At 36.3% G+C, this 16,464-nt stretch overlaps 1 protein-coding gene across 1 annotated transcript; it reads right to left on the bottom strand.

The window, feature by feature from the left end:
- Positions 1 to 9,291, bottom strand: LOC128202769 (DNA-binding transcriptional regulator BolA-like). The gene is made up of 7 exons (XM_052903908.1): positions 9,259 to 9,291; positions 6,730 to 6,803; positions 5,005 to 5,055; positions 3,124 to 3,175; positions 1,743 to 1,807; positions 1,465 to 1,533; positions 1 to 506 (listed from the first exon to the last, which is right to left on the bottom strand). The coding sequence occupies exons 1-7, from the start codon at positions 9,266 to 9,268 to the stop codon at positions 426 to 428; spliced, it is 402 nt and encodes a 133-aa protein (XP_052759868.1). The 5' UTR covers positions 9,269 to 9,291; the 3' UTR covers positions 1 to 425.
- Between the last annotated feature and the right edge of the window lie 7,173 nt (positions 9,292 to 16,464).

The raw sequence follows: 16,464 nt of genomic DNA, 5'->3' as shown, positions 1-16,464 counted from the left end.
CAAGGTTTTAGAAATATATTATCAAATCTGTTTGTGAACACAAAAAAATGTCATCACCAAACAAAAATTCATTTAAAAGATACAAGTATAAATTGAGATAAAAAGAATATCTTGACACTGTATTTCGCAAATACCAGAATATTAGAGAGTACTAGCTTGTCACTTATACATATATGGTGTGTATATCACTGCTAAGCCTCTGGGTCAATTCCAACTTCATGTCTTATTTCACAAGTACAATATTTGCCTATAAACATTGTATACTGTGATAATAACTATATGTTGGTAAGCTTATGTTATCTGAATCATGCTCATATATCAAGAACCAAAACATCAAGAGTTCTTTAAAATGCAGCCATTGTCACTCAGATTATAGCAGGGCAGTGAGCAGCACACTCACACACCCTCTCTCCACACCATTGTTATTACAGTCCAGCACCTCCCTGGCAGGGCGGTGAGCGGGACACTTTACCCCCTGTGTCCTCCCACTGGGCTGGGGTCTTTGCCTGAAATAAAACAATCCTTGAAAAACTGCGGGGAAAATGAAATGCTTCATATGTTAGACTTATTTAATAATCTTACTGACAATTTCACAAATTATCATTAGAATCCAGGAAGACATACAGTTATTACACCTGATGTCTAATCCCATAACTCAGTCTAGTTGTAAGAAGTTTCTTCTTTCATGTGACCTTGTGGCCATGGGCTTGACCCTACTTGACCCATAATCAAATTTGACTTCGATTTGATGCAGACAAACATCCTGACCAAAATTCATTATTTTTAAAGTGTAAAGAAGGCATGTTGCTCTTCTGATCTAACAACCTTGTTTTTGAACCAACATAATTCAGTGTCAAATGTGACCTTACTGTTATGAAGAAAATCATTTTTGACCAAGTTTCATTGATTCGGGCTAAATTTGTGTTTACTTGTTACAAGTTTTGTTTTTGTTTTATTTCTCCTTTAATTTCATGTATTGTAACCCTACATAACCTATAATCCAACTTATAACTAACATTTTTGTAAACTACAGACTTAGCCCCTTATTTTGATGTATAGAAACCTGTGTTTACAGACACAGACCGGTATGGTGTCAGTTTTACCAACATATTTGCAGGACTATAAGCCTAGATTTTAGCAGACAAAAATATTATTATTAAAGTTTCATTGATATTTGGCTGAATTTTTGGCATGATTAGTGTTAACAATATTTTTCTTAAACCTCTAGAACTGTGGCCTATCAAGTTTTAACAAATCAATTGTCAGCAACAGACATCCAATGATCCTAAAAGCTCAATAGAGGTTAAATGAGCTTAGAGATACCACATTTCAAAACTAAACATCTGATCTTAATTCTAGGCAACTGCCAGCAAACAAATAAAAACAGCTGAATAAAGTGTAAAATTTCATTAGACTTGCATTAAGCAATGCCACCACACTAGATGTACTGAGGGTAAAACTTACAACAATGGATAAGGCATGCACTCCCGTGTCTAACTCTTCCTTCAATGTTTCATTGACAAGGCGATGTCGCTGAAAACAAATTATTAAGATGATAAATGACATGTGGTGCACACAACTTATACGTTGCTTAGGCATAACAAAAAGGAATGTTTGTTTCCAGTTCAGCAATTGCCACCTGACAAAATGTTCTGTCCGTTTACTTACTTATGTGCAATATTTTTTTAAAGAAAATCTTTCATATGTCACTTTCTTGAAGAATATACTTAAACTATGCAAACCTTGATAAGAGGCAAACTGTCAAATTTATCCGCGACTATGACAACTTTGAAGTGGGTTTCTGATCCTGAAAAAGATATTGAGGACTTATCAAATATGACAGATTTTATGACAATATATGTATACATGTAGAATAATAAGACTTAAAATTACAGTATTGCAAATACACTGAAATTTCTAGTTTTACAGTATGCACCAGTATTCTGGGCAATGAAAATGATATGCAAGTGAAATCGGCAGGAAAACGACCATTTTGGTGAAACATTGGTTTCCTTCGGCAAAAGTTATTAAAGGGACTGTACACCAGATTGGCACAAAAAAAAGTTCTTTTCTGTAACAAATCTCAGGACAATTATTTAATAAAATGTTTTACTCTTTGAAATCATAATCGTAAAAAAAACATAACAAAATGTAAAAAAAAAATCCAGTCGGAAACTGGGTTCCAACTGGTGTCCCCAAAATTGCAGTCCAGTGCTGTATCCACTGTGCTACGAAGGCTTACACATACAGTTGGGATATTTAAGCTTTATACCTAACATTGTCATATCACGTGATAACATCATCTAGCCAATCACACATAAGGAATGAATTCTACTAGGTAGACATACCTAGTAATATTTTTTAATGGAAAAATACGAAAAAAACTGCGAAAAATAAATTAATTGTAAACTATGTGGTACTTTAGTTAGTAAATTCCAATGCATTGTACACAGCGATACCAAGTTTATGTCAGTTTTCGACAATTTTTTTTTAATTATACGGAGTACAGTCCCTTTAACGCAAAAACACAATAGTTTTTAAATAAATTGATAAAGCAAGGACAAATGATGATTATTCTTTGTAAAAATACAATATAGTGAAATCCGATGCCTCTCATGTACGTTCGTGAACCAAGCCCTTTTGATGTACAAATGTATTCGAACTTTCATAACTTCTAAGTCAATTTTTAGTGCAAAATGTTTAGGCTGCGCCTGTGCCAACAACTGTGAAAAATACATGTGCAAAATATAGTTGATAATTGCTTGTTTCAGTGTAAGATCATAATATATTTCACTTAGTGAGCACCAAAACTTCATTTATGAGTGGTGTAGCCATGAGTAAAATATTTACTTTTGATGTTCAAAAGGTGAAATATATTGCAACCATAAACTGAAAAAAAAACTCTTTTTTTCTGTTTACCATTTGTCTAAAAAGGATATAAAATGACAGCTAATTGTAGTTTTAAAAGTGCCCCAAATAGTATGCCAACTTAATGTCATTTCAGAAATGATGTCGTTAAAATTGTGTCCCAGCCCCGTAGGCAAATGAAAATAATCAAAAGTCAATTACAAATTACATTCCTTTGTAAACATTTATGGGGTAGAATGCTCTTTTCTTACAAACCTTTGGGAACACTGTGCATGTAACTTTCATTCATCACTTGTAAAACTGAAGGCTGAAAAACAATAGTCAATTTTAAAATGAATTACATAAGGTACAAATGTAAATACATATAGGCCAGTAAGAATTACATTCATCATATTGATAAAACAACATCTGTCAGAATCAAGGGTGCTTTGTCAGAATCAAGGGTGCTTTGTCAAAATCAAGGGCTGTTTGTCAGAATCAAGGGTGCTTTGTCAGAATCAAGGGCTGCCTGTCAAAATCAAGGACTGCTTGTCAAAATCAAGGACTGCTTAACAGAATCAAGGGCTATTCATTAGAATCAAGGACCGCTAGGATTGATACTTCAATATCTTTCTTCTTCTTTTTTTTTAAGCATAACATTTTTTCTTTTTAAAATAAACAAACACAAGCCGTTAAACTTCTATGAGCTAGTTATGTAAAGTACAAAATGTATTGGTAATATGCACTACAATATGTGTTAGTATTGTACTCTACAATATGTGTTTGTTATGTACGCTACAATATGTGTTAGTATTGTACTCTACACTATGTGTTTGTTATGTACGCTACAATATGTGTTAGTATTGTACTCTACACTATGTGTTAGTATTGTACTCTACAATATGTGTTAGTATTGTACGCTACACTATGTGTTAGTATTGTACTCTACACTATGTGTTAGTATTGTACTCTACACTATGTGTTAGTATTGTACGCTACACTATGTGTTAGTATTGTACTCAACACTATGTGTTAGTATTGTACGCTACACTATGTGTTAGTATTGTACTCAACACTATGTGTTAGTATTGTACGCTACTCTATGTGTTAGTATTGTACTCAACACTTTGTGTTAGTATTGTACGCTACACTATGTGTTAGTATTGTACTCTACACTATGTGTTAGTATTGTACGCTACACTATGTGTTAGTATTGTACTCTACACTATGTGTTAGTATTGTACGCTACACTATGTGTTAGTATTGTACTCTACACTATGTGTTAGTATTGTACGCTACACTATGTGTTAGTATTGTACTCTACACTATGTGTTAGTATTGTACGCTACACTATGTGTTAGTATTGTACGCTACACTATGTGTTAGTATTGTACGCTACACTATGTGTTAGTATTGTACGCTACACTATGTGTTAGTATTGTACGGTGTTAGTATTGCACGAAACACTATGTGTTAGAATTGTACGCTACAATATGTGTTAGTATTGCACGCTACACTATGTGTTAGAATTGTACGCTACAATATGTGTTAGTATTGCACGCTACAATATGTGTTACTATTGTACGCTACAATATGTGTTATTATTGCACGCTACAATATGTGTTACTATTGTACGCTACAATATGTGTTAGTATTGCACGCTACAATATGTGTTAGTATTGTACGCTACAATATGTGTTAGTATTGCACGCTACAATATGTGTTAGTATTGTACGCTACAATATGTGTTAGTATTGCACGCTACAATATGTGTTGGTATTGTACGCTACAATATGTGTTAGTATTGCACGCTACAATATGTGTTGGTATTGTACGCTACAATATGTGTTAGTATTGCACGCTACACTATGTGTTAGTATTGCACGCTACACTATGTGTTAGTATTGCACTCTACACTATGTGTTAGTATTGTACTCTACACTATGTGTTAGTATTGCACTCTACACTATGTGTTAGTATTGTACTCTACAATATGTGTTAGTATTGTACTCTACAATATGTGTTTGTTATGTACGCTTCAATATGTGTTTGTTATGTACGCTACAATATGTGTTTGTTATGTACGCTACAATATGTGTTTGTTATGTACGCTACAATATGTGTTTGTAATGTATGCTACAAAATGTTCACATGTACCTGGAAGGCATTCTGCAATTTCTTTTTTATCAAGTTTTCAACAGGTTTGAGCTGGAAAAAAAACAAAAAAAAAACGATTAAGATTTTTTGAAGCACTATTTTAACCACCTTAAATACATTTCAAATCATTGTTACTAAAATATACTTGGTAATTAAGAAAATAAACACAACAAGGATTGAAAAGATTTGGCCAAACATGCATGGATTACTGTTTTAAGTCTCAATTAAACAAGAGATGTTTGTCAAACATTATGCCCCCCCCCCCCCCCCCCTGAGCGCCATGTTGTAAAAATTATTTGGACAATTAAATCAAGTATGCATGGACATCCAAGTCAAGGTTCAGGGCCATGGGTGCAGGCAGTGTCAAGTTATCACACAAGCTTTTTGCGTTCAAGGTCACCATGACCTTGTACCCGATCCCTATCTTCATGTCAAGTTTGATAACCATACGTCAAGGAATTGTTATCACTCAGACAAGCTTTGGTCTACTAACCAACCGACCGACTTCCTGACCGACCGACATGTGCAAAGCAATATACACCTCTTCTTCAAAGGGGGGCATAATAAATAAAGTAGTTGGTGAGGTATTAACCTATATGTGCGTACATGCAAAACCTTGATCAGAATTTCTAAGTCCAATACTAAAGGGGCAAGATTTATATTATATGCAAGATAGAGTTATCTAACTTGATATATTAAGAAGGTTGAATGGCTGGGAAACCTTTTATAAAGTTTCAATGCAATACATGTTGTATTTGCTGAGATATTAACATAAATGTGGTTACATGCAAACTTTTAACCAGAATTTTAAGTCCAATAATAAAGGGCCATTATTTGCAAAATAAAGTTATCTAACTTGGTTATTCAAGTAGGTTGGGTGGTTGATCATTATTGCATAAAGTCTCAATGCAATATATCAAGTAGTTGCTGAGATATTAACCTATGTGTGCTTACATTCAAAACCTTAACCAGAATTTCTAAGTCCAATAATAAAGGCCAATAATTTGCATTGTATTCAAAGTGTTATCAAAAGTTTCAATGCAATAAATGAGATATTGACTTAAATGTGCTTACATGCAAAACCTTAACAAAGGTGTGACGCTGACAGCGCCACCAATGCCGACGCCAGGGTGAGTAGAAAAGCTCTCCTTATTCTTCGAATAGTCCAGCTAAAAATATCTAAGAGTTGCTCATACATGTTTAATTTAAAGCCTGCAAAAGGTCTCTTTTTGTCATTAACTTTCATCAATTTTTTTTTTTAACTTGTTTTCTAAGAAAACAATATCATTACAGATCCTTATTCACAGAGTTATTTCTTAAGATAATTTTTCAGGTATGATTATTTTAGTATTGTGGTTCATCTGAGTAGAAAATCATTTGGTCAGTGCAAGAAAGGGTTTCACAATTATCCGAGCACTGACCATTTGATTTCATACAAAGATGGACCACAAATCTAAAACATTCAATGTTTATATTAATACTTATATTAGAAAATTTCATTTCAATAATCTAAATAAAACTTGAACTAATAAAAATTTGGCCATTTGAACAGTGGCAGTGTTAATGATGTCACTTGTAAATATCAACGTCAAATACATCTTACTGTTGTTAAAATGCATTTCACCAACCACAAGCAGTATGTGCTATTGGAGGTATTCGGATGATGTTGGGTGCATCAGAATGTGATATTATGAAGCATGTGTAGGAGAGGTTATATATGTATACCTCCACTTGCTCAGCCATGAACCTTGCCTGGGTATACTGGTGGTACCTAACTGCCGAGATAAGTCTGCTGTATGCTAAAAAAGATCAATTACTTGACTTGAGCAAAATTATTAAATACAAGTTGTACAGTCTTTAAGGTGTCACAATTAAATGTATAAAACATAAATAGTGAGAACATTTAAAATTTGCCATAATAAAAATGAATTATTCACGTGATACAGTTATATGTTCAAACATTCTGAATCAACAGTACCAGTCTGTCTTTACCCAAGAAAACAACTCAAATACACCAACACCCGATGGAGATCCATACCCATCCATGAATGACATAGAAGTAACACCAGAAGGAGTACTAGCTTTGTTAAAGAAACTTAACCCCAACAAGGCCACAGGTCCAGATATGATACCATCCAGAATCCTTAAAGAATTAGCCGACCAGTGTGCACCATACCTCAGCACGATCTTCAATAAGTGCCTACAGTCTGGGGAGGTCCCATCCATCTGGAAAACTGCCAACGTTTCTGCCATTTTCAAGAAAGGTGAACGTTTTAAGGCCAGTAATTACAGACCAGTGTCCCTAACCTGCATATGCTGCAAACTTCTTGAGCACATAGTTGTAAGCAACGTTATGAAGCACTTCGACAGTCACGATATCCTCACAGATAGCCAACATGGCTTCAGACGTAAGCGTAGCTGTGAAACCCAACTTGTAACACTGGTTGATGAACTCATATCTTCTATGAGTAAAGGAAAACAGTTTGACCTCGCCGTACTCGACTTCTCCAAAGCGTTCGACAAGGTGCCACACAGACGACTCTTGGCTAAACTAGACCACTACGGTATTCGAGGAACTACTCTGCCTTGGATTAGATCGTTTCTGTCAAACAGATCCCAGAGGGTAATTGTTGATGGCGCTACGTCCGAGCCAGCACCCGTAGTCAGCGGAGTCCCACAGGGAAGCGTACTCGGGCCCATATTATTTCTAGTGTTTATCAACGATCTGCCACTTCAGGTTTCATCCAGCACGAGACTGTTCGCCGATGACTGTGTGGTTTACAGACAGATAGACAACCAATCAGACTGCAACCAACTACAAACTGATCTACACAACCTAGCTAAATGGGAAGAAAAGTGGGGGATGTCCTTCCATCCGGAAAAGTGCAGCATCTTGCGGGTTCACAGGAAGAGATCTCCAACTGTACACGATTACAAACTTAAGGGCCATACATTAGAAACAGAAGACTGTACAAAATACCTTGGTTTGAACATCTGTACCAACCTCTCCTGGGACACTCACATCAGTAAGATCGCTAAGAGGGGCAACTCAACCTTGGGATTTCTTCGACGCAATCTACGTATCTCAAGTGAAGAAACGAAAGCCCGCGCCTACAACGCTCTAGTGCGCCCACAACTTGAGTATTGCTCAACAGTCTGGAACCCCTACACCAACACACACATTAGGAAGCTTGAAATGGTTCAGAGAAGAGCTGCAAGGTATGTGACAAAACGCTATCACAACACCAGTAGTGTAACATCCATGCTGGAAGATCTTGGATGGGAGACCTTAGAATCGCGTAGGACCAAGGCACAACTGACCATGATGTATAAGATCGTGAACAACCTGGTCGACATACAAGCTGATTCCTACCTCACTCCCTCCAACCGCTCCACAAGAACCTCTAACAACAGGAACTTTACACAGATATCAACTTCTACCTCTTACTACAAGTTCTCCTTCTTTCCATGGACCATCACAGAGTGGAACAAGCTACCATCAAGCATTGTTGAAGCCCCAGACTTGGTATCCTTCAAGCAGGGGCTGTCCACCGTCTTCTCGTTAAGGGTTAGGGGTCAGTTACAAGTAGCTTTCGAGGATTCTTAAGGCTGTGCCGGCAGTGGCCACCATAACCGGATTGGCTTAGGTTAAGGAGGTGAAAACGTAACTGACAATAAGTACTTTAGACTTTTTCTTCTTTTATCTATCTGCTTACTCTAATCTTTCCTATCATTTCATTCTTTTTTCTTGACCCTATACCACCCGTCACATAAAAGTCAAGCGTGACTGAGATGACGTAACATATAGATGTAGATGTAGATATTTAAAGATTTTTACATTTTCAAATCATGTACAGTATATACATGAAATGTTTTTTTATCAATTTTTTTGTTTATAATAAATCAGTGCTGCCAGTTGTGTACTGAATAAAAAGTCTCAATCGATTTTAGAGTATATTCCTTGACGATGATGATGATGGCTAAAATATTACATCACACAACCTAAATTATACACGCGAAATGACTAGTTTTGTTTAATTAACATTTGAGACGTCACGAGTCTAACAGCATTTGATGTGCTTTGATTCAACAGCTTTGACATTTTCAAAAAGACAAGACATTTTGATTTATCAATGATTTGAATACCTTAGAAAGTAATGTGAGTAATACATGTGGTACTTTTTATTCACTTAGTTTCCAGAATTCATTCTAAAAAGTGAAAATGTCTTTAATATTGTATAAGAAAAGGCCTACCTAATCTCATATTAGTAAGCGGAGCAGGCAACAGTTTACTTAACATATTAAATGCAGTGGTTACTTCCCTTCTTGCTCAGAATTCGGTTAAAAGCTGGGGCCAATAACAAAATCCTACCCAAAGCAAATAGTGAACGCATGAACTAAAATAGATTCTTTACTTAATTTTAAAATTCAGATATAATTAATTTGGATAAGTTAATGTATATTTTTGAATACGCATGCATTATTTCTTCTGCCATACCCATTACCTACTTGAGTAAAGTGAGCGTACACAGTCAAGTTGCCAGTTACCATGCAGGTACCTAAGTTACATACAAATGTATATTCACCAAAAATAAATGTCAAAAATAAATTAGGCTGTAATTAAATTGACCAGCAGAATGCTGTTTTCACTCATAACTGTAAAAAACCCGTTTACAACTAAGATGTAGAATGATAGCTAATTAATGATGTAAGCCGTATCAAACGATTTTCCGGTATTCATGTAAATTATTTTGTGATGGAAAAAGGAAAAATAGTCATAACTGCCCTTTCCGGAAAAATGAAACAGCAAGTGAAATTCTCACGATATTCTCATTTAATTTGCTTCTTTACAAGCAATAATTATATTCTCTTTGTCAGCCATGAATAAATCAGAAAACGCGATCCATAATTGCAGAACAACTCTTGTTGCTGGGACAAATGAATGAAACGACGAAAACGAGTGTATCTCTACCCTTGACCGATAATAGCCTAAACGAAGAAGGACACCGGCTTTCAATACTTTCAGTTTGTTAAGAACCGACATGCATCTACAGAAACATTGCAGACAATTTTAACAGCAATTTATGTAATGGAGTTGAACTTGTGAATAATGTTATTGTGACAAGCCCCTCGCTTAAATGTGTCACAGAAAAGAGAGTGAATGTTATTTAACGGCTATGGCGATACATCGTTATCCGAAACTGACCTGGCTGTATTGGGAAACAAATGTATGTAACCCAGATCTATCAGACATACATGTCTTCCTATACAGTTTTGTCCAATACGATGTGGTAAGCGGAAATGTCTGTGAACAAGGCTATTGTATGTGCTGTAACAACGAATTGACTTCATACGTCTTCGAATATAAAACTGTAGCCAGTAGAATAATTTTCTTTTGTGCCGATTCGTAATTAGGTACGTGTTATTCTCATGACGACTGGGGAAAAATGCTGTTTAATTTCTCGGACCAATAATTGTTTCTATGGTTACTCCTTAACAGAAAGTCGAAGTTATAACTGTGAAGTTACACCATAAAGGGTTCGGGTTTCATTGCCATGGACATCATATTTTTTCTGAGCCCATGTTCATACAGTGCCAAAATAGGTAGTTTTCCGGACATAGCGGAATAACATTCTAGAAACTAGTGATCTGAAAAATCAGGCGATATCTCATTGCCATGGCAACAAATTGGAACACGAGACCCCCTGACAATGACACAGTTTCACTGAGGCCATACCAAGAGCTGGAGGTTGATGTGAGTATAAAGTACAAATGTAAAGGTTAAGTTCAGAAATCATCACTATTTTAAGAGAATGCCTTTGTAAAATAGAATGTAAAACAGCATTAGCCGTACATACAAACCCATATGATTGTATCCGTGACAGGCTCAACTAACATAATTATACAGTACACGTATAGAATAAGGATACTAGCTGAAACTGAATTATTTGAGTGATGCCTATTTAAATATGAGATGCCGAGAATTAGATTTACACAATTATTCTTAACTCTGAAGGAATGTGCAATCGATTTCTCAATACCTTCTCTTCTTAAATTCGCAACCCCAGCATCAATCATTTAGTTTGACAGAAACAAAAGCAATTAATAAGACTATTTAAAACACACACACACACGCACGCACGCACGCACGCACGCACGCACACACACACACACACTATTTTGTAAATCTTCTCTTTTGAACATTGTGTTTAAGTGTGTACGTGTTTGTTTGTTCCCCAAACCATGCACGCCAAATGCACAATTACTAGCCAGTATAGTGTTTGTTGTAAAAATATTAGCTTGATATTGAAATCAAATATCAAGAGTCGCAGATGTTTTCAGTTGGTGTTACATAATGAGTATAGAGACAAGTTTCCGACTGGTGGGTGCTGTTTTATATTGATTGTCTTCCGAAATAACGCCCGTCACATTGTATCTCCCACAATCTTTGCCTTGTTTGGCCCAGATCCTAAGCAAGTAGACACTCTCTTATTTGCAGAAAATGTTCAAAGTGCTGCATTTGTCATTCATATTGCTTTGTTTCGCAATTATTTGGCGATTTTACATTATGGTTACTAGAATGATTTTTTTTATTTCCATTCTCTGTGATAAAGACAAATGCAAGGCCCGAAACGATTTAGTAGGTATTCCATGTGCATACTGTCCGCACCTGCTTGCATTAGTTTTATTTAAGTTCTTTTATTCTCCGGTAATTAGTGTTTTAGCATCTGTTTCTAAACATTTAAATCCAAATCCCAGCGGTCACGGGTTGGACAATGACCAGAGGCGCATTTTTCTGCGGAGACATGGAATAAACCTTGTAGTTATATAAACGGGTTGCTGCGGAGACATGACATAGATCTAGTAGATATATAAACTGGTTACTACGGAGACATGGTATAGACCTCGTAGTTATATAAAGTGGTTGCTGCGGAGACATGGAAAAAATCTAGTAGATATATAAACGGGTTGCTGCGGAGACATGACATAGATCTAGTAGATATATAAACTGGTTGCTGCGGAGACATGGTATAGACCTCGTAGTTATATAAAGTGGTTGCTGCGGAGACATGGAAAAAATCTAGTAGATATATAAACGGGTTGCTGCGGAGACATGACATAGATCTAGTAGATATATAAACGGGTTGCTGCGGAGACATGGAATAGACCTTGTAGTTATATAAACGGGTTGCTGCGGAGACATGGTATAGACCTAGTAGTTATATAAACTGGTTGCTGCGGAGACATGGAATATAAATGGTAGTTATATACACGGGTTGCTGCGGAGACATGGTATAGACCTTGTATTATATAAACGTGTTGCTGCGGAGACATGGAATAAACCTAGTTGTTATATAAACTGGTGGCTGCAGAGACATGGAATATACCTAGTTGTTAAATAAACGGGTTGCTGCGGAGACATGGTATAGACCTTGTAGTTATATAAACGGGTTGCTGCGGAGACATGGTATAGACCTAGTAGTTATATAAACTGGTATAGATATAGTAGATATATAAACTGGTTGCTGCGGAGACATGGTATAGACCAAGTATATATATTAACGGGTTGCTGCGGAGACATGGAATAGACCTCGTAGTTACATAAACCGGTTGCTGTGGAGACATGGAATAAACCTAGTAGTTATATAAACGAGTTGCTGCAGAGACATGGTAAGATCTAGTAGATATATAAACTGGTTGCTGCGGGGACATGGAATAAACCTAGTAGTTATATAAACGGGTTTCTGCGGAGACATGGTAAGATCTAGTAGATAAATAAACTGTTTGCTGCGGAGACATGGAATAGACCTAGTAGTTATATAAACGTGTTGCCGTGGATGGAATAAACCTAGTAGTTATATAAACGGGTTGCTGTGGAGACATGGTATAGACCTAGTAGTTATATAAACTAGTTGCTGCGAAGACATGGAATAGACCTAGTAGTTATATAAACGGGTTGCTGCGGAGACATGGAACACACCTAGTAGTTATATAAACGGGTTGCTGCGGAGACATGGCATGGACCTAGTAGTTATATTAACAGGTTGCCGAGAAGACATGGAATAAACCTAGTAGTTATATAAATTGGTTGCTGCGGAGACATGGAATAAACCTAGTAGTTATATAAACGAGTTGCTGTGGATGGAATAAACCTAGTAGTTATATAAACGGCTTGCTGCGGAGGCATGGAATAAACCTAGTAGTTATATAAACTGGTTGCTGCGGAGACATGGAATAAACCTAGTAGTTATACAAACAGGTTGCTGCGGAGACATGGAATAAACCTAGTAGTTATATAAAAGGGTTGCTGCGGGGACATGGAATAAAACTAGTTGTTATATAAACAGGTTGCTGCGGAGGCATGGAATAGACCTAGTAGTTATATAAACGGGTTGCTGCGGAGACATGGAATAGACCTAGTAGTTATATAAACGGGTTGCTGCGGAAACATGGAATAAATCTAGAAGTTATATAAAACGGTTGCTGTGGAGACATGGAATAAACCTAGTAGTTATATAAACGTGTTGCTGCAGTGACATGGAATAAACCTTGTAGTTATATAAACGTGTTGCTGCGGAGACATGGAATAGACCTAGTAGTTATATAAACGTGTTGCTGCGGAGACATGGAATAAACCTTGTAGTTATATAAACGTGTTGCTGCGGAGACATGGAATAGACCTAGTAGTTATATAAACGTGTTGCTGCGGAGACATGGAATAAACCTTGTAGTTATATAAACGTGTTGCTGCGGAGACATGGAATAGACCTAGTAGTTATATAAACGTGTTGCTGCGGAGACATGGAATAGACCTAGTAGTTATATAAACGTGTTGCTGCGGAGACATGGAATAGACCTAGTAGTTATATAAACGTGTTGCTGCGGAGACATGGAATAAACCTAGTAGTTATATAAACGTGTTGCTGCGGAGACATGGAATAGACCTAGTAGTTATATAAACGTGTTGCTGCGGAGACATGGAATAGACCTAGTTGTTATATAAACGTGTTGCTGCGGAGACATGGAATGAACCTAGTAGTTATATAAACGTGTTGCTGCGGAGACATGGAATAGACCTAGTAGTTATATAAACGTGTTGCTGCGGAGACATGGAATAGACCTAGTAGTTATATAAACGTGTTGCTGCGGAGACATGGAATAAACCTAGTAGTTATATAAACGTGTTGCTGCGGAGACATGGAATAGACCTTGTAGTTATATAAACGTGTTGCTGCGGAGACATGGAATAGACCTAGTAGTTATATAAACGTGTTGCTGCGGAGACATGGAATAAACCTTGTAGTTATATAAACAGTAGTTAAATAAACGTGTTACTGCGGAGGCATGGTATATACCTAGTAGTTATATCAACTGGTTTCGTTTAATTAAACGTTCGGACGGCGGGCGCACGCGGGCTATGGAGCCATCTTTTCAAATATCGTATCATACGAACGCTTTTTCAAATCAATGTTTCTATGGAGTATGAATATATATATTTCCAAAGTTACAGTTGTATTTGTAAATTCAGTCATATTTTATTGGATTTTGCAGACAAAACGTTCAATCTTATTTGCAACGCTGACTATAGGAGTATTCTAAAATACTTACGATCGATTGTAGTACACACGTAGATAAGATTTACTCTACTTAAAGACAAAATAAGGAGAAAGATTTTCCCTGGTAACCTGACCTAATGGTATTATTAGAACAAATATGTTATTTTCCGCTGATGTACATTTAAGTTATCAATTTGTCTTGGATTAAACTATTCCGCGGTCAACAGTGTTCACATACTGTTTGCACTTAGAGAAACATAAACTAAGTGAGTTGATGAGTTGTTCATTTTTAATTGAGACAAAAATAACTACTATTACTATGTACACTAAAACAGCATATACAATGCACTCTTTTCCTTGATAAGTAAAAATAAACCTTTAAAATAATACCAATATTACGTTGGGTCATTTAACATTTTTATTAAAGGGGCTAGACACCAGATGGTCCAAAAATTGGCATACTAGTATACAGTATTTCCTCAAAACAAGCCTAGAGTTGTCAGTGCATGTGAGTAGGAGGCCGAAAATACATCATTTAAATGATTAAAAGAATATTTACGCAACACTCATGTTGCTGTCTCCTCTGAGTTTCCCCATTTAAAAATGCATGTAGCGCATAATAGATTCCAAGTTTAAGTAATATCTGTTTGAATACAGATTAATATACCGACGCTAGTTTTTAACTTACTGGGATTTACGTGTTAGGCAAACCAAGAAAGTTTCGAATTTGAAAAATGCGCAAAAACTGCGAAAGATGCAGGCGTCGTAAGCGATGAGATACATCAGTAAGTAAGATTCAATGCGTTGTACACAACGATGTCAATTTTATGTAAGTTTTTTACAATTTTATTTTTTACTTGCAATTGTATCATCTGGTGATAAGTCTCTTTAATGGAACGAATAGTTTCGAAAAGTGCACACTATAACATGAGTTTTATGTTTGCCTCATTGCCAACGCACTTTCTTGATGTCAATCATTTGGCCTCAGTGTGACAAACCTGAGACCAAGAAAACATGATATGAATCGGAACATTCTAGACATCATTGTATGGACTCAGAAGCAATCGACTTGAAAGTACGTCGTTTATGGAGCACTGATCTCACCGATAACCCAGCGGCATTCTTTTCGAAAAACAATATTCCCTAGTAAATAATAACACAAATAAATACAACAAATACCAAACAGACTGATGTTGATTTTATCTTTTTTCCCTAATACTTCCCTTAAAATAAGCTTTTCGCCTTTTTTATATGATACGTTTACTCATTTATATTTTCAGAAATGGAGAATACTATTCGATAAGGTAAGTGAATACTTTTGAATTTGTTTTTCTTCCAATTCTATTTGGTCTGGCGTGAATATTCAAAACACAGCATTAAAAAGAGACGCCCTAATAACACACTAATAGCAATCTGATGGAGGGAGGATTATATGAATCCCAGCTGTCTGTCGTATTTCTAGTTTGCCCCCGATCAATGATGATTCCCTAGAATTTGTCAGTCATGTCCATCGCGTATCCGTTCCTTAACTAATGAAACGCCACCGTTTTCACCTACCCCGAATTCAATTTTCGATCATCATAGCCTGTTAAGAGATGGATACCGTTTTGAATATGGATTTAGTAGAATTACTTCATTTTAGTATTGTGTTTTTTATGGACCTGTAGTTAAATAGAGTTGCACAAGAAATTTCCATAAATTCTAGACACAAATTGTATCAGCCACAGAAACATTATAATGTTGATTTTTACGAAACCATCAACATCAATTTGCATCACACACACTTAACTCAATAAATGCATTTATTTCAGTACTGTGCTTATTTCAGTATGACGAGCTACAGTGCGGGGAGATCACGGTATGGGCGCTCAGACAGCTCCTACGGGATCCTGACTTCCGGGAA

The sequence above is a fragment of the Mya arenaria genome, chromosome 2 (genome assembly GCF_026914265.1).
Source record: "Mya arenaria isolate MELC-2E11 chromosome 2, ASM2691426v1".
In the NCBI taxonomy this organism is placed as follows: Eukaryota; Metazoa; Mollusca; class Bivalvia; order Myida; family Myidae; genus Mya; species Mya arenaria.
The sequence above is the reverse complement of the archived record's forward strand: the minus strand, read 5'-3'. Positions and strand labels throughout refer to the sequence as shown.